At 37.1% G+C, this 18885-nt stretch overlaps 3 protein-coding genes across 7 annotated transcripts in view; 2 read left to right on the plus strand and 1 right to left on the minus strand.

Moving 5' to 3' along the window:
• The window catches only part of LOC141914294 (dynein axonemal heavy chain 6-like), a 46712-nt gene extending 45060 nt beyond the window's left edge, over positions 1-1652 (plus strand). The window contains exons 63-64 of the mRNA XM_074805579.1: positions 400-622; positions 1161-1652. Coding sequence (XP_074661680.1) covers positions 400-622; positions 1161-1264 — 327 coding nt within the window. The 3' untranslated portion in view covers positions 1265-1652. The remainder of the gene's footprint in view (positions 1-399; positions 623-1160) is intronic.
• A 167-nt stretch (positions 1653-1819) lies between these two features.
• LOC141913911 (methylcrotonoyl-CoA carboxylase beta chain, mitochondrial-like) lies at positions 1820-6515 on the minus strand. The gene is made up of 14 exons (XM_074805125.1): positions 6309-6515; positions 6102-6168; positions 5829-6015; positions 5614-5741; positions 5055-5281; positions 4738-4802; positions 4354-4453; positions 4103-4271; positions 3694-3770; positions 3539-3605; positions 3297-3453; positions 2821-2935; positions 2647-2732; positions 1820-2389 (listed from the first exon to the last, which is right to left on the minus strand). The coding sequence occupies exons 1-14, from the start codon at positions 6447-6449 to the stop codon at positions 2272-2274; spliced, it is 1704 nt and encodes a 567-aa protein (XP_074661226.1). The 5' UTR covers positions 6450-6515; the 3' UTR covers positions 1820-2271.
• Positions 6516-6683: 168 nt separating this feature from the next.
• The window catches only part of LOC141913873 (tight junction protein 1-like), a 30635-nt gene continuing 18433 nt past the window's right edge, over positions 6684-18885 (plus strand). For 3 of the 5 annotated variants that reach the window (XM_074805036.1, XM_074805041.1, XM_074805038.1), the window contains exons 1-3: positions 7096-7170; positions 7778-7930; positions 8017-8176. In XM_074805036.1, coding sequence (XP_074661137.1) covers positions 7911-7930; positions 8017-8176 — 180 coding nt within the window. In that variant the 5' untranslated portion in view covers positions 7096-7170; positions 7778-7910. Of the gene's footprint in view, positions 6786-7095; positions 7171-7777; positions 7931-8016; positions 8177-13402; positions 13474-18885 lie in introns of those variants that run through there. The other 2 variants (XM_074805037.1, XM_074805042.1) reach the window with 2 other exon arrangements.

Genomic DNA, 18885 nt, shown 5'->3' on the forward strand with positions numbered 1-18885 from the left:
TAGTGATTAGAGAAATTTGCAACCGAAGAAATTGTAGAATTTTAGAATTAATTGAAATAAAGCATCACACGCGTCCTTCAACAAAACAACATCGGAATAATCATAGTTCAGTTCAAAAATGAGAAAATTTTGATTAAGAAATATTTGAAAAACAAAATCAACCGAATATTTTAGAATTTATGAAGGTAATCGATACTCTATTAGATGCATGGTCCTCGAATTCAATGCATGATCCTCAAATACATCGCATGATCCTCAAATACAACGCATGATCCTCAAATACATCGCATGATGCTCATATTTCATATTTCTGAAATTAGGCTTTGATTTTAATACAAATCTAAAATCTGAATCTGTATAATGCAGTTTATAATAACTAGTTCATGTTTCTCTCACCAGATGGAGTCACCTGAAGACGGTGTATTGGTACACGGTTTGTTCATGGATGGATTCCGTTGGGACGACGAGCGCCACCTATTAGCCGACGCGAAAGCCGGTGAAATGATGTCGTCTTTGCCGATGTTACATATGGAACCTCAAATGGACTTCGAACCGGACGAAGCGAATTACGTTTCACCGCTTTATAAAACGGGTGAACGTGCTGGAACCCTTTCTACAACAGGTCAGTGACACCAGGGCGGCGCCACATACCTGCAAATCAGGGGGATAAGTCTGGGAAATTTCTTTTCTTTGAAGAAGTTAGGGAATATTGTAATTTTGTTAAAGAAGCTAAAAATCAGGGAAATTTGTTGGGATTGCTAATAGTCGGGGAAAAAGTGGCCACCTTGTCCTAGTTAACGACTAGCAGCTATAGAACTATTCTACAATGATATAAGTCAAGCTCTCTACTAATGTTGTGTTGTGATCAGATGAATTGTCAAGTCAATTTTGGTCATCCAAGTCAATTGTCTAAGTTTAGTTTGTCGGCATAATGATCTTGGTCCCAACAACAACTACTTTCAAGTTTCACCGTATAAAATATAATTGATTTCATCCCTTAGAGTAGATGTTTCTGGTTGATCTCAACAAAGGTCTATTTTGAATTATGAACAAATGAATTTGTTTTCTGAATCAAATATCTCACAAAACCCTAATGGTCGGGCTTTTAATGAATATTTGAATTGCAACTGATTCGTGGTTCTCCTCCATTCTATTTTCAGGTCACTCGACTAATTTTGTGGTAGCTGTTTATTTACCGTCTGACCGCCCTCAGGATTACTGGATCGCGAAGGGTTCCGCTCTACTCTGTCAACTCAATGAATAAGGAAATGTGAAATGTTTGTAAATATAACTGTGATAGAAACAATTGATTCATTCTCCTAAATCCGTCCAGAGATTTTAACAGATATTTGTGATTGAATATTTTGAATACTGCTGTGATGTGTTGCTATTCTTCTATGACACAAAATATTGTTTATTTTTTTTGTTGAAATTGTGTAAAACCCCCGTATAACAAAAATAGGCCTAAACGACAGATTTATATTTATTCAGAATAGTTTTTAACTATAGATTTAATCCGTCCTATGATTTTGATATATTTGTGATGAAAAATGATATTCGTATTTTTTGAAGTGATGAATTTTTGACGGCGAGACAAATAAAAACCGATCTTCGCTTGTCTTCAAGCTCCGTCCTGTTATACTATTATTATTATACATATATTGAAATAGATTGTACTGAATATTGAAACAAAATTGTTGACTTGTTCTTTTTCAAGATGTTTTTGCATTTTCTTTCAGCTAAAACAAGTTTTCGCCGAGTTCAAATCTGCTTCATACATTCCAAATAACTAAATAAAAACACAAAACTCTTGTAAACATTGTTTTAAATTAAGTTTATTTATTTTGTATAATACATGAATAGAAAGATACAGTTGAACCTCGTTAATAACTTGACAATTTTGTATTAACGAGGTTCTACTGTGTATTACAACTATTTCGTTTGGTTTCAGCACTCGTTACAATGCAGTAGATACCAGTTCTTATTCAGCGCTAGTACTTTATTACATTTCATGATTCTTAAAACATTACCAGATATTTGTGTCTAGGAATTGTTAAAGTTATGCTTACACTCACACACTATTAACATCACCGCAAATCCTGCTAAACATACTACTGTCCTAGTACAGATCCACCCCCCGAATATCACTATACATTCCTGGCTCCAGTTCCGCATGTTCGAGTTAGGAGTTAAACACGGCACACTTTCGATGAGTTAACTTGGGGGGAGTCGAAACTTTCAGGTGCAGCTCTGCGCGATTCAAACTGTCATCTACATGCGAAAAATTCCAAAGTTCGTTTCCGGAATTGGCGCGTTAAGTGAAGCGCTTAAACTGAGTCCTAGCACATCTCTAGTATCAACTGGATCGATAACACCGTCGTCCCATAACCTATAAAACAATATATACATATATACAGACCAGTGGTACGTGTGTGCGTCGACTGATGATGGCTAACAGTTGTTAGCCGAAACGTCGCTCCTCAAATACAATCATTCTGATATAGAATTTTTCAATTTTGGCTTCGTTATTGTGGGATTTCTCTCGTCATCATCATACACGGATATTGTGTATCTACTCGTCTAAACGTGTGTGTGTGTCTTGTAGTAATGATAATATTGGACTGACGGCTGAGATGTAGCACGTACCTAGCACTGGAGAAATAAGGACTTCCTTCGGCTTCATATTTCTGTATGACCGGATCTTTTAAAGCTTTTTCTTCATCTTCATTCCACTAAAAAATATCATAAAAACAATCGCTTTCACATGTGAACTCGTCAGGACCTCGACCTCTCATCGATTGTGGCTGATGATATAGTTACCTCTTTACCCTCTCTCTTTCTCTGTTCTCTAGTGATTTGAGCGAGTACGTTCGCAGCTTGTTCACCACCCATTACTGATATACGAGCATTTGGCCACATGAACATAAACCGCGGACTAAACATGAGAAAAAATAATTACAACTAAATCTTACTAAGGCTGAATACATTTGTCATCTGGGTAAGTCGTCACATTACTGAAGTCATCTCTATTCTTAGATATACAACTTATAAGTTGTCATTTGGATAAGTCGCCAGATTACTGAAGCCATCTCTAATTTTCAGAGTCTGTATTTCTAATTCAATTTACTAAGTATGAGTCGTCATTTGGAAATAAGAGTCATCACATTACTGAAGTCATCTCTATTTTTGAGTCTATTTGTGAATTTACTCAGTGTAAGTCATCAATATCATGATTGTTGACACTATGTTAATGCAGAGTTTCGCTGTAATGCACATAAAACTAATAGCACACTCACCCGTAAGCTCGGCCGCACATTCCATAGTTTCCTGCTCCGTAAGAACCTCCGACTATCACAGTGAATTTAGGAACTTTAGCGCAAGCAACAGCAGTTACCATCTTAGCGCCGTGCTTCGCGATACCGCCAGCTTCGGCCTCTCTTCCAACCATAAAACCTTTTAACGCAACAACAAGAATTGTGAAAACCACTAGTCATCAGCAAAGTGAAAATAGATTATTGAAGATAATTCAGTACTTTACCTGTGATGTTCTGTAAGAATATCAGAGGTATGTTTCTTTTGCTGCAAATTTCTATAAAATGCGTTCCCTGCAAACAGACGAACAAAACTCCATGTATTGTAAGAGCGGAATTGAAATTTGGAGAGAATTCAGGAATATTTAAGAGGTTTTTATACCTTTAAAGCTGATTCGGCAAATAATACACCATTATTACCAACAATACCGACAGGGTAGCCCCATAGTCGAGCAAAACCTGAAATAAATAAACAAACAGTTATCCCAGGGTCCCTATAGATGGATATGAAGAGTTGGAAAGGAGATAATTTCAAATTTTGAGGAGTTTCTGCATCACTATCATATCCAATTAACAGTAGACTCCTTAATCAACCTGAAACCTGTAATTCCATTTAGGCATAGTTTACTGCAAACTAGATTAAAATTTCTTGTTGCCTTTTTCTCAGAATGGAAGGATTTTAAAGGAGTTTCAAGAAGCATCTTTGAAAGCATTTTCTGTTTTTAAGGAATCAAGGAGTCGTATGGACGTTCAAATAATAATGAGACACATAGGTCAAATATTTCAATCACCTGTTACCAGTGTATCTCCATACATGGCTTTAAACTCATCGAATTTACTGCCATCGACAATTCTAGCGATCACTTCTCGTATGTCGAACGTTTTCTTCAGATTCTCGCTGACGATTCCGTATAATTCATCAGCTGCATGAATCGGCGATTCGGGTTCTTCAATCGTTACCTAGTAACAAGCGTATTATTGGATTTTGATTAATTTCAACTCAGTCTCGAGAATGATTTAATATGATATTTTTCAAACTGACTTGTGGATTTTTTTTGTAGTTGAGATTTTTGATAGCTCTTCTCGCTAAATGCAAAGCGTGTTGGTCGTCTATAGCATAGTGGTCAGTTACACCGGACTTACTGAAAATACAAATTTAAATACAAGTTACTGCTGAGCACTCTTACGATGAGTATTTTTAGCAGGTAAGACTTTTGTTGTTAAATCACTGAGTTGGCCGGTACTGATGTGTTCTGCCTGAATAAGATGGTTTCAGTAGGATTTGAACCCATAACCTCTCGACTGTTACTCTCTTTAACACCTTATCCACCAAGCCACAACACAGGATTTTGAAGGCCAAAATACAAATCAAATCAACATTGTTTCTGATTTGAAATCGACACAGATTTATAGACGCATATTTTACCTGCAATGTAAATTAGCTCCGCCTAAATCCTCAGCGGAGACTGTTTCACCGGTAGCTGCCTTTACCTGATGAGAAAAAACACCAAACATTTAAAACCTGAACATAAAATGCCAGGGCCAGGTTTCATAGACTGAGTATCAAAGTTATCCCTAGGGGTAAATCCACAATCTGGGTGACAACCATCATAGTAACAATGAGAAACCATGGATATAACTTGACGAATTTCAAAATGTTCCCAGGGACTATTTTTCTTCCACATCTGGATTATTGGTTACTTGAATCACTGCATAAGATTGACTATTTTTTATAAGACTTACGAGAGGTGGCCCGGCCAGGAAAATTGTGCCCTGTTTTTTTACGATGATGCTCTCGTCAGCCATGGCTGGTACGTAGGCCCCGCCCGCCGTACAGCTGCCCATCACTACAGCTATCTGAGGAATTCCTAACGACGACATGTTCGCTTGATTGTAGAATATCCGTCCGAAATGATCTCGATCTGGAAACACGTCGGCTTGACGAGGTAAATTAGCACCTCCGGAATCAACTGTAAATAATCACATCAATTTAAACTCTCCATTTATATAACCATCAAACAGGGTGGCGCCAGTTACTACAAATTACAATTATCTGAGACTTTTACACAAAATTCCCTGAGTGTAAGTGAATCAGAGAGATTTTTTTAGATTTAAAAATTCAGTTCAATTATCATTGAATCACGTATTGTTAAAGAAACACGTGGTCAATAGCATTATCAGAATTCCCTCCCGAGTTCTCCAGGTTTTTGGTAAAATTTGTCAAACTCCCGGAATTTTTCTGATTCACACAGTTTTCCAGGTTAGCGGCGCCACCCCGCTAAACACATTAAACAATACACACCTAAATAAATGCATGGAAGATGATTTTGTTGAGCTATTTCCTGAGCGCGTAGATGTTTCTTCACAGTTATCGGATAGTAAGAGCCTCCCTTGACAGTCGGGTCATTCGCTACTATCATACATTCAACTCTACACCAAAAACAAAAAAATTAATAAATTACTTATCATAACACGATTTAGAAAGAATCAAATCTAAAACGATGATATTAGTTTTACCCAGAGACGCGACCGATTCCCGAAATGATTCCACCGGCCGGCACGTCCTCTTTACCATACAGCTCATAACCGGCTAACTGTGACATCTCCAGAAACGGCGAACCTGGATCTAATAGGCTGGTTATACGATCGCGTGGTAACATCTTACCTCGCGATGTCTGTCTCAATCTCGCTTTCTCACCGCCACCTATTGGAGATTATATACATCACACAGCTCGATTTCGACAATCAGAGTAACGGCCTAAAACCGACGGATCAGAATTTCGCGCCTACCTTGAACAATTCTGGATACATTTGATTTCAATTCGTCGACGATCTCCTTCATTCGGCCATAATTACTCTTAAAATAGAAAAAATATTTCAGCTCAGAAAAAAAAACCATGCTTGCTACTGACCCTGTCCCTGCTGAACAAACTCCAATCCAGACTGAAGAAATAGGCAAAACTTTAAATCGATCGATCGATGTCCGGCGGGACGTACCTGATATTGTTGCGAGTTGTACTCTGGTTTGGTACCGATCGTTGGACAGCGATCCACGTGATATAATCTACTTCTCAAACTGACAGTTCGGGCAATTAAAACACAACCAGTTCTAAAAACAGGCGACGATGACGGAATCATCCTGCAACAAACAAACTTTACTGTACGGCAAATTTTTCCTACAACTTACGATATACAACCTACGACATCATGACTACCGTCCGCTAGCGCCACCTCAGGGTATTTGTATGGACACCGGTACCGGACTATTGATTGATTACTCGGACTACTGGCGTTGCTGGCAGCGTCTATAAATACTTATTGCACCGCCAGGCATTTAAGGATTTTTGCCGAAGTATTGCTACTCCGTCCAGCGCCCATAGTGGACACTTATGAGGCCTTTTTATGAACCAGCAAAATCGAAATAGATTAGCTATATAGATTATATAGCCGATTAGTGTCAATTAGCATAACCGGGTATGTTGGTTGATAAAAACGCCAGGTAGAAAATATTCAATTATGGCCTACTCAGCAGCGACTTCTACCGAGAACACCATATCGGTTGGATTAGATAATCGGCATACTTGCTCGCCGAGCGAGTATGCTGAGTATGCTAATCGATTATGATAACCAATGTTCATAAAAATGACGGATTATGACATAATCCATGCTCATAAAAACGTTTTGCATACTCGAATATACTAATCGAGTGTTCATAAAAAGGCCTATGGTCAGCTAATGAGAGTAAGCACAGGGAAGCGAGTTATACCGTCGGCGCTAGTCGATAAATAGTATGACCGGAAATGTGATAATTTTGCGATTTGCTCGAGATTTTTCGTTTTCAACTGCTTATTTATCAAATGTGAGTTGAATTGATAGTTTGAAAACAGTTGATATGGAATTTAGAGACTGTTCAGAATAAGATGCAGTAGTTGTCATCAAACTGAAATAAACGGAAACTCATCAGGTTTTACGATATATTTCCCCGACCCCATCTGATGACAATTCGTACCCTGCATATATACAACGTGTCCCCACATTTCGACAAGCTATTTACAAATCCTACTTAACTGAATCATATATTTTCCTGTTTATCATCTGACTATTTTCTGTTTGACATCAGATTTGGATCTAGCTAGGGGCTGTAAGAACATAATTGTACTATTCCAGTATTCTGATAATGCTTCCACAAGCAGAGTTGTAAAATTTTGTTGGCAAGACGCGTATGAAATGTCCAGAAACTAACAACAGGATTTGAGCATAGTCCGGTATATTGGAAAACTTTTAAAAATGAGTTAATGAGCTACGTCATGAGTTGACTATGACATCAGTGATCTGATATAGTTTTTGAAAAGTAAGAACTATAGGCCGACAGCTGATACACTGTTGTAAAATTCATTGATGTTACGCAGTTTCAATTATGGCTTCATTTGTTAAACTATAAACTCTTTGTATCACTGTTTTTATAGCCCAACAGGACTGACAGATTTTCACGATGATGAGCTCTATGTGAGAAGTGTTTGATGAGTGTTAACTTCCGTCCATGTTTCTGTACCGTCCACTCTCGTCCACTTTCTCGTCCGACCAGATATCTGATGCAATATGAATAATGCTGAATACAGGTATGTCAAAAATTCACAATAATTTCGATGCAGAATTTTATTTTATTAATTCGTTTATATTTCTTAACTCCTCATCTCTTAACTAGTAAATACACTTGGAACTATGATACTGCTGACGCGAGGACACGCCCGGGTCCGCGGGCTCAACCACCGCATACTGATGCGAGGAACGGCCCTTACTCTCAGGATACAGCTGATACACGGAGAATTGATCCTAACCCGCAAACTAATAACATTCCAGAAACAGTAAGTTGAATTTAATTCTTATTTTGGCAGAAAGTTGGATATTTTGATATCTCATTTGGATGGTACAGCAGACTCCGCTCAAGTCTGATCTTTTGACTTGAGAGTGATATCTGAGTTGGATGGTACAGTAGACTCCGCTCAAGTCTGATCTTTTGACTTGAGAGTGATATCTGAGTTGGATGGTACAGTAGACTCCGCTCAAGTCAGATCTTTTGACTTGAGAGTGATATCTGAGTTGGATGGTACAGTAGACTCCGCTCAAGTCAGATCTTTTGATAACTGAGTTAGATGATACATAATTCAAGGGTAAAAAATCCATGATTTGGTTGGATCTTGGACTGATTTTACTATATTTCTCAATTGTTCGGTGTTTATATTTAGAAAGTACGAACAAACATTCTGCATCAATCGCCAGAACAGTTGACAGGTTGTGATAAAATTACTGACATTCATTAATATCAAATCGCTTTATTTCGTCAGCCAGGAAATTTTACCAATTTGGTAAGTCAGTCTCAAAAATACCTTTAAAAAGAAGTTTTTTTCGTATAACCTAGGAATGGAATCTATTTTCGATACTTTCGTTGTCATCGGTTGTGATTTGATTAGCGAAAATAAGAAGCCGTCGTAATTAAGGGTAAATAGTTGATGTAAATCAGAGGGAGTCTTATCCATACATTCCACTGTATATTACCAGTTCGATCAAATTACATATACACGTATAGTAAGAGTTCCTATTGTTTTAAATCACAGACCACAATGAGTCAGACTGCTAGTCGCGACTCTCGCAGTCTTACTGACTGACTCCTGGATGACTGGATAACTTTTCTTCCGATGAAGAATCAAGTTTAGTTTTCGGTTTTTGTCCGGTTTTGGAAGTCAGCGTTTTTTCGTTGAAGGAATACTGATTTCAGCAACAACGCGCCCTGGAGATTATTGTGTCTATTTTCGGCTTTCGACGAACTCACCTCACCTGCCTGAGCCTCCTTCTATATCAGCTGTTCATTATTTCAATCATTTTATGGTGAAACTTTAGTTCGATGATATCTCGCCAAAGTGTTTATACTTGACAAACTCGAACCCGGGAACACGACGTATCTGACTAACGCGCTATTGTCTCAGAAGTTCAAATTCTTCTAACTCTGTTTTACAAAGTCAATTGTTCTTATACTTGAAATTCATATTCAGGAAATTGAAACAGATTTAGGAAATTGAAACAGATTTTTCATTGCGCAGTTGAAGTTTGGACACTGGTTTAACTGTAGCGATTGTTGTAGGATTGATCGATTTTACGATGGCTCGAAAAAAGGATCAGAAAGAATCGAAAAATCTGCATTACTCTAAACGACTTGCGCCCCCTAGGGGTAGATACGGTCACCCGGTGGTGCCATCTAGAGGCAGATACGGTCACCCGGTGGCGCCCCCTAGAGGTAGACACGGTCACCCGGTCCCGTACTGGTATGGGTCGTTACCACATTTTCATTCGGCGTGGTGGGATTTCGAGGATAGTTTGAGAGAAGGTGAATGGACTTCGTCCCGGCACCGTTCGCCCTATTTACCGTACCCCAGCCCGCACGGACGCAGTAGGGTAGGTTTAACTGAATTTATTTTTGAACTATGATCGTGTCGTAGCTGAGTTCAGAGTTTCAGAGGAATGTTAAACAGCTGTTGATATAAATATCATATCGATATTTTACAGATATATCATATTACACACGAGCGGGCGTCGGTTACATTTCAATATCAATTTCACTATTCTATGTTGTTGTATATATACATATGGTAACCTTTAAAAAGGGAAACATTTGTTGAAAATAAATGTTTGAAAAACACTTTTTTAACAGTTTAATTTCGCATGTAATTTATTTTGATAATTGCTCGTATTAAACGTAAGGGAGGTGATTTTTAGAATATCGGTAAAATATTTCTACGATGAGACAGATGTTTTCGAAATGTTGAAGTGTTTTGTCAGGAGGTGGAGAGAGTGAGAGAGAGGGGGGGTGACGTTGTTAAGTAATTTGTTTCTATCTGTTATTCTGTGTGTTGAGTAGTAGTAGTTGTCGATGTGATCAGAGTCCGGTGAACGAAATCTTCTTTGAAACCAGAATCAAAACTTTCTGTCGTCATCTTCGGGAAAACCATGATTTTCTGAATGCTCGAATTTTCGTCGTTGGTCGTCGGTATTTTTCGCCTGATATTATTTTCGATTATTTCGCGGCGTGTAATTTCGTGGATTTTACACCGACGACGACGACCGCTGCCACCAGGGGGAGACGCCGAGATGCCGTTTGCTAGGATCGTCTCGTTGTCGAGGTTGGATAGCGTGAGTTTATTGTCGCTACCGGTCGGAGAGATCACTCCGGATGATAAATCTCTTCAACACGGTTTAAATACTGATTCAGTTTCAAACTGTGAAGATAACCCTCTCTTGGAGCAGCTGTTCGATGAACGCTCATCCTCCAAATCGGATCATACGGAAATTCAGTTAAATTCTGGAGAGGAAGATGAGAAATTGATTCAAACTGTGACTCCTCTACCGGCGGAGTCGACTCCGGAAGTCGACTCCGAACAACGGGATACGTTGTTACCTGCTCTGAGCGTCTATACCGTTTTACCTGACCAGCACCAGGGGGAGACACCTGATGGAGGTATAATTTCGCCTCCGGTAGGATTTCGCACGTCGGAGGAGTCGATCCGTCTGCTCCCTTCACCTCCTCCGAATATCAATACTTTTCGATCGGTAAGAAATTTCAATCTCAATTTATTTCTTCGACGCTTGATTTTATCAAATGCAATAATAAGGGGGATATATAGTTGATGCTACGATATCAACTTGAATTCTGCATTTGAGAGATGTCTACTTTATAGCTAAATAGGACTTGACCAGACGCGGATCCAGAGTGGGGTTTCAGGGGTCGTGACCCCCCTGCTCAGCTACCAAAAAAGTTTTTTGTCATTTTCTTGAAGAAGTTATGTACTCAAGACAAATCGGGCGGACAGTACCGGTACATAATCGGTACCCTATCATCTTATGTTTGGCCCAACAATATGCCGTCTAGGCCATCTATCAGAGATTTTAGTCAGCGGTTTAACATAAACATTCTTTATTAATCCCTTCTGGAAAAAATCCTGGATCCGCACTTGTTGACTAGTCGAATGGGGTCCCTACATGAAAGGTAAAATAGACTGTGTCCTAGCTCGTCGTAGAATAGGGTCTGTAGGTAGAATAAGTTGTGTACTTGTATGAGTGATTATTGTTGAAAGCCTGGGACTCTCTTTCTCGATAGTCTAGTCCTACTGGGTGACGCTGTCACGTACAGTACTTTACAAACAATGGGCTCGTTCCAGGGTCTCGCTGTAAAATATATATATCTATATATATATATATATACACAGTCCACGAGGTGTATTAATATACACACATGTAACAAGGAGTACTACAGACGATTACTACAACGCGTTGTAGTCTAATACTAATCATTTATAACTGAGATTATAATTCATTATGGTATTAAACATATTTACTATATATCATTAGTGATTATGATCGGTGTTTTGTTTGGAGTCTGAGAATTTGTGAATATTTCAAGCGTGTTCGCAGGGATTTATTATTGAGTTATGTCTACTATGAAGGTATTCAGGGATTATTTTAGATTAGTAGCTTTCCATTCATATTCGCTTAACTTTTTACTATGATACATATTTTTATTACGTAGATGCTTTTTAACTGTTATCTGAGACACTAAGTTTATATAGAGGAACAGCTACTTTTTGAGAATACTGATTTTACTGATAATCAAAATAGGGATTAGAGAGAATAGAATTTATACGTGACATAGATTTGAATAGTGTAATATATGTCAATGTATAGATGTATAATTTTTTAAACATTATCAATATCAGTTACTTTAACTAGTATTTTAACTGTATTGGATATCATTAACTGTTCTACGTTTATGATAAGACAATTTTAAATAAGATTGGATTAGATACTATTTAATTAATCCATGACATGTGAATTAACATTTTCAATTTGAAAACATTGTCAATATTGGTTATTTTTCTAACTAGTATTTTAACTGTAGGTATCGGATCATCCTGTTCCAATTTCACATGGAGAAACAGATAAACAATTTGTAAAGGGTTTGAGTATCTTATGATGTCATTATATGTTAAAATGAAATGTAATGAATTTATTAGAAATGGATCATGCATAAACACATATAACAGCGATGTGTGACGTACTACAGCAGTATTATAGGAAATATAATACTTCAAAAATCTATTGAATGTTTAGAGTGTCAATGCAGCCCCCAGTCTATACACAACGACATTGCTGTTATTCATTTCAATTTAAACAGTCGAAATATATCCAATTGAAGTTATTCGATTCAGGCAAATTTCTATGGAATTATTGTTCACTCGTGGTGCAATTATTGTTTTATTCGATGATTTCTTTACCCTGAGGATATGAGTAACATCTATATCAATCAATCTATACCTGTCTATCTCTCTCGAGGAAATGGCTTCAATTCATATTTATTTGTTTATTTCTTGACCTGTCAGGTTTTCCTGAGATAGATATCACCTCACAACATCGAGAGAGTAAATATGAAGGTGTCCTAACACGTCCTGTATTCAAATTGACCTTATTTACTTTACTTTTAAATGGTTGAATTCTACTATAATTGGTGTCTATATCTCCGGGCTATGTTTGTGTAGGGGCTCGTTAGTATTATTCATGTAGTATGGATTTCATTGTCGCCGATCTAGAGCTAATGAGCGTAGAAAATTGTAATTCACATTTCTTAACAACTGTTTTTCACGCTGTTCTGTGAAATTTCAGGTAATTAAATTCAGAATCGGGTATTGATTGAGTTGATGATATTTTAGCTCGGTTTTAGTAGATATCTTTAGGCTATTTGTATTAGGGGTTAGGGGTACAGCGAGGTCTGGCTGAAATCTGCTGTTATATTCTGGGAAAATGACTGTTTGATTAAAGCAATAAGAAAACAGAATGGTGTAATGACAAATATTAGTTTTATAAGTTATAGTTAGGATAGATGTTGGTTCTTAGCCGGGACAGTTATATTCTTGCCTACAAGTTTAAACATTCAAAATTCTCAGAGATTAATTATTAAAAAAATTGCAGAAATTTCCAGTATAGAAAACTCTCAAATACACGATATATGTGTGATACCTGTTAACTGGATTATCTGTTGAGAAAACTGGATTATCTGGAGATTAAACTGGATTAAGACAAGATGGTAAAGGATTATGAATGGATGCAGGTGACAGAGGTTTGTATATTGTTTGTCATATTTTTATAAAAGGGGGCAGGGGGTGGGGGGTTGTAGAGTGTTTGAATTTTTGACAATGTTAGATGGTGTAGAACTTGAGGGAGGGGATGGCAGGAATAAAAATAAGGAGACTTATATTAATCTCAGTATTCAGAGTTTATGAATAAAAAACCCACGGTTTATTTTGTGACAGTTTCAAATTAAACTTCTTCGTCAGAGAAATGAAAAAAATGAACTAAAACGTGTGGACATGGAGTTGAGAGGGTTGTAGTAGTATAGGTTATACCTATAAAAAATAAAAACCAACCATGTACAAATCTAAAAGCAAAATTTATTATTCAATTATTGAAAATTGAAAGTTCTTTATAAGAGCGTTTTATATATTTCCTGTACTGAATTTCTAGTTTAAATATTTTCCAGTGCTAAAACAACTTGTTCTTGTCACTACTAGAAAAACATGCAGCTTAAAAAGTGTCAATTGACGAGTAACCTAAATACAGTCAGTACATTTACTTTCATATAATGTCGCGTTGTAAAGGGTGACAAGTTTATTCCATAGAGACAATAAAAGATAAATGTCTATTTTGAATTCTGGATTTCTAGAACTATCATTGTCGTTTCATAGTCAAATTGCGATTACACGTTTGGTACAATTAATATATATAGAGGTTTATTGCAGATCAGTGGCCATTTACCTTTACTGGAATATTTGTAGTTTTAAAGTTGACCTAACAGATTTTTTCATGAATCTGTCGCGAAGGACGTATTTTAAAATCGTTTTGATGCAATTTATTCAGTTTAAGTTTAATTTTATTCACTCGCGTTGATGCAGTAGATCAAACATTTCTAGAATCAGATATTTGATCATAATTAGTGATCACACGGAGAAAATTTGGTGCAGGCCAAAAATGCTTGTTCAATCGCAGCTATAGTGTAAATTTGACAGTATTACGAAAAGCTATCGTTGAAATCTGGTGAAGAATTTTCAGTGTTCCATATGTTAAAGGTGTTATATGTACTGATCCAATATGTGTGTAATTCAATCTGTAATCAGTTTATATTTGACTCCCTTTAATTACATTATACTTCTAATCTACATATATATTACTTTCTTCTTTTCGCCCTGAATTATACATTCATGTTTGAGTGATTTAGATAAAATGAATTGGGCCTTAAATCAAGTACTGTATGCAAGCAGTGGGGCCTTACATGACCTGATCACTACTCACTCACTGAGGTCACGTGACCACTCAGTGACCATCAACAGTCAGCATAGAGACCTAGCCAATCACAGAAACCCTAGCAGACCACTCTAGTCTGCATAGAGACCTAGGGTTAGGGTTAGCCAATCACAGTAGCCCTAGCAAACCATGTGACCTAGGGTTAGGGTTAGCGAATCAGATCAGCTCTAACAACGACCAATCAGCATTGTCCTACTGGTAGGGTTTGGGCCTGATATGTCATGATATTGACACACACTTTTGGACATAAAAATATCATTGGGAGCCTCAACTTGAACTAGTACCACACTAGTTGAAAATAAGCTCGAGTTAGAAATGAATGTAAAGAGAGTTTAGTTCAGTTTATTACCGCCAGGTGTCGGATAACATCATTTGTACGTTTAGATGTATTTACAAAGAAAAAACAAGATTTTCAAAAGATAGAATTCATCATGTTCCATATCCTCACACAATTTACAAACAAACAAAATGATGATCCATTTCTCTACATTAATACCAAACCTAAATGTATATATTACACTAAACAGTGTTAGCTGTTTAATAGTTAAATGTATTGAAGTCCATATATTTCTCAATGAACTATTATTTCTCTAATCATTTCGGAACAATAGGCAGTGCTGCCACATTGTGGTAGATATACTCACTAATACTGTCTAGCGCACAATAATGGGCTGAGTTTAATAGACTGGTATTTACTTAAACCTGGGGGTTTACTCAATTAATAATGAATTGAGTTGGGTTTAAGTTGTTAATACCAGTCTATAAAACTGGACCATGGTATTTAAGTTAGTGGAATAGTTGAATATCTTATGAATCTGTGTTTAACAAATTTTTTTCATTATTCGAGCAGTTTTTATTTCCTGGAAAAATGCTAAACATTTTCAAAAACTTCCAAAATGACCAACGGAACAATAACTGAGACAATCCTGTTGAAACAGTGATGATGGTTGTTTGACGGTGCTTTGTATCAATCTATTGTTAGTGGATGATGAACCATTTTCCTGTCATTTCCCGTTGGACAAATTTCATTGTCAATAACTGAAGAATAGTTTCTACACCTAAAATGTGTTTTTCAATGATTTCATTAATTGAAAAAGATGCTGTTTTTATGTACGTCAAAGAAGAAACCCTTTTTTATCAAGATGAAAAAGATACAATATGATAATAGCTGAATATGTGTCATTTTATGGATAATGAATTCAAAGTTGTTTCTTTTGATGAAATATTCGAGTAAAAAGGCTCGGCGAGTTTGCGCAGCGGTCATCTCTGATATCGGTAACCGTGGGAAACCAGACCCCTCGATTGTAACAATTAGCCCGCATGTTGTCGTTTTGTGTTTCTTTGTACAAAAAAAAGTAGCGATGGTTTTTGACGGATTTCGATAGCTCCCTCACATTACAAAAGTTCCTATACATATTTTTGCCCTCGGTTTATTTATTTAACACGCAGGAAATGGTGAAAAAATAACAAGTATAATTTAATGCTCGGTGATAAAGTATTCTTCATGTGTGGTCAGTGCGGGAATCTGAAATGGACATTTCATTTAGACTGCTCCCGGCTTGTGGCTAATTCCTTCAATGCGTAGTTTTTTCTATGAGTTTCCTCCAAAGATTCATGTATTTCAAAGAATAAAATGAAATCGTTTGAAATTATTGGATAAAGATGTGTGGAATTTTCAACCTTAACTCAGTATTCCTGAAGATGACTATTAGAATATAGTCGAAATGTCGGATAGACTACACTTGCTTTAGGAATCATATTCAGTCATTATTGTTGTGAAATTATTATTACCTGTCATTATTTTTTTGTCATTAAGAAATTAGAAACTTGAAGTAGACTCTAAGCGCACCAAGACTGTGATTTCAATGCCTAAAGAATTGAATATTTGAAGATATTTCAACCTTTATTCACCGGGCGTTTATCGGGTTCCTGTTTAGAATATTGCGGTCAGTTGACCTACTCACAAGTCAATTCATGCAAAGTTCATGAATTTTTTAGTTTTTGTCATTTTAACCTTCACCTAAAGATGTCTTCATAATCAAATATGGGAAATTCTGAGAAGGTAATAGAACTGTTTCCAGGCACCGCATCTCGGACAAAGTCGTTTTTGAAAAAATCTCATTCCTTTTTAAAGGTCACTAGGTTTCCAGACCAGGAAATATTTCCCAGGTTCAACGACAAACAATATTATCAATATCTCTTCTCTTGAGACGCATCAACCTGATGATTATTGATATCGGGTTCAATTATCTTTTTCATCAGCTCAAACTACCAGCAATGAAATCATGGGCTGCTGTTGCTCGAATGTAGGCTACCAGTGGATAGTTGACAGTGACGATTCAAAGTTCATTGTAACATTGTTACTATGGTATTTTTATCTGCCAGTTATCTTTTGAAAATAATAATTTATATTATAATTTAACCAAGTTTTCAGCAACTGGCCGCAGTGGTTTTTTTCAAGGTGTTCCCACGCTCACTCGCTCGATGGATTTTTTCTTTTTAACTTTTTTTACTATTTCCCCCTTCGTATATTGTCTTGTTTTCTAAAGGTATCCAGGGTTAGATAGATTGACCCTCCGGTCGGAATTGCTACTGATATTACACTTTACCATCCTGTTTGCCTTTCATTACTTCTTTCCTCGTATTGTGTCCATTTTTTCGACCCTGGTCCGCAGTAAGAACTGGCCGTTGTTTGTACTATTGTCTAACCTGATCCAGGGGTTACTCAACAACCTGTTCAGCCGTCTTTGAGGTTCCTGGACATCGCCGCGAGCGCAACAATGAAAAACTTGTTTTTCACCGTGGCAACCATTTATATAATGTTTTTTAGCGGTTCCCACAGGTTTTACAATAACAGTGATGGCCTCTTGACCACATGGATGGATTAACCTCACTATTTGTCATCGTCCGACAATAGTCTCGGTCCTAACGATAATTGACTCAGATCACCGGCAATTGTGTTTATTTCACTTTTATTTAGTCTCGGGATTTCTATAAACCGGTCAAGCATAAATTTGAGTAGAATGGTCTGCGTTGTTTCACGTCACAACACGTCGTTGACCAGACGTATCCCTAGATCACCTAGTAAACCCTGCACCTGAACTACTGATCTCTATTTACCCCTTCACCCAGTGCTGCTGTGCCTGGACCGCGTGAATAGAATGCATCAATTTATTGAAATGAGCTAAGCTGGAATACCAAACTCTAAGTTGAGTTTCTTAGAAATTCTTTGATGGATGTTGATGTTGAACTTCGTTAATATGATTCAGTTTAATCCGTTTGTTAAGCATTAATTTCCAGCATGTCCCAGCTAACGTATTTATATCCATCCAGATTTGAAAAATATCAATACCACAATTTCACTTTTGCCGACAAGATTCATATTAACGAGGTTCATTGTATTACTATTTCTATGATTTGCATAGAAACCCGTATGTCGAGCAATTTCTACAAAATTGTCTTTGATTTAATGAGATTCATCGGAGAAGCCTGTAGGCTCCTGAGGGACAGTGACAGCGGTCAGTATCGCGAGGACAGACAGTCATCACTGACCACTCGCTGACCACTCATTGACCCCTAGTTTGTTCCATCCATGAAATCTACATCTGTCGTTATAATTAGTGCAACAATCTGTTTAGTGACAATTTATCTGATTTATTTTATCGCAGATTCACACATGAAAATTTGATATTTCACTCTCATAATGTGGTTTATCAATTTTTGATATTTCACTATCATAATAGCGTTGATATATCTGATATTAAAGCGATGCTGATGGCATCCATTAGTTTAATGAAAATGATTTTTCTCATATCACCTTCACTTGAAAATCTTTGAGATTTTCTAATGATATTCTCTTGAAAGCGTTTGCGAGATTCTAATGATATTATCATCGATCAGTTTATGATGAAATGATAGAGTGATATATCTGAGATTACAGCAGTAACGCGCCTGCACGATATACATGACTATAGTGCCTCCACACGTGCGCGCGCGCAATAACTTGTCATCATTTTACTAATAGATTAATTTCATGAAAGCTTTCAATACATTTGTAATTAGAAATGTCTAGGGTTTTATATGATTCACATGGCCCAGCGCGAGGCAGACAGATCACGAGGGCCTGCGCGAAGCAGGCAGGTCACGAGACCTGGTGCGAGTTAGGCAGGTG

Source organism: Tubulanus polymorphus, chromosome 12 (genome assembly GCF_964204645.1).
Source record: "Tubulanus polymorphus chromosome 12, tnTubPoly1.2, whole genome shotgun sequence".
NCBI lineage: Eukaryota > Metazoa > Nemertea > Palaeonemertea > Tubulaniformes > Tubulanidae > Tubulanus > Tubulanus polymorphus.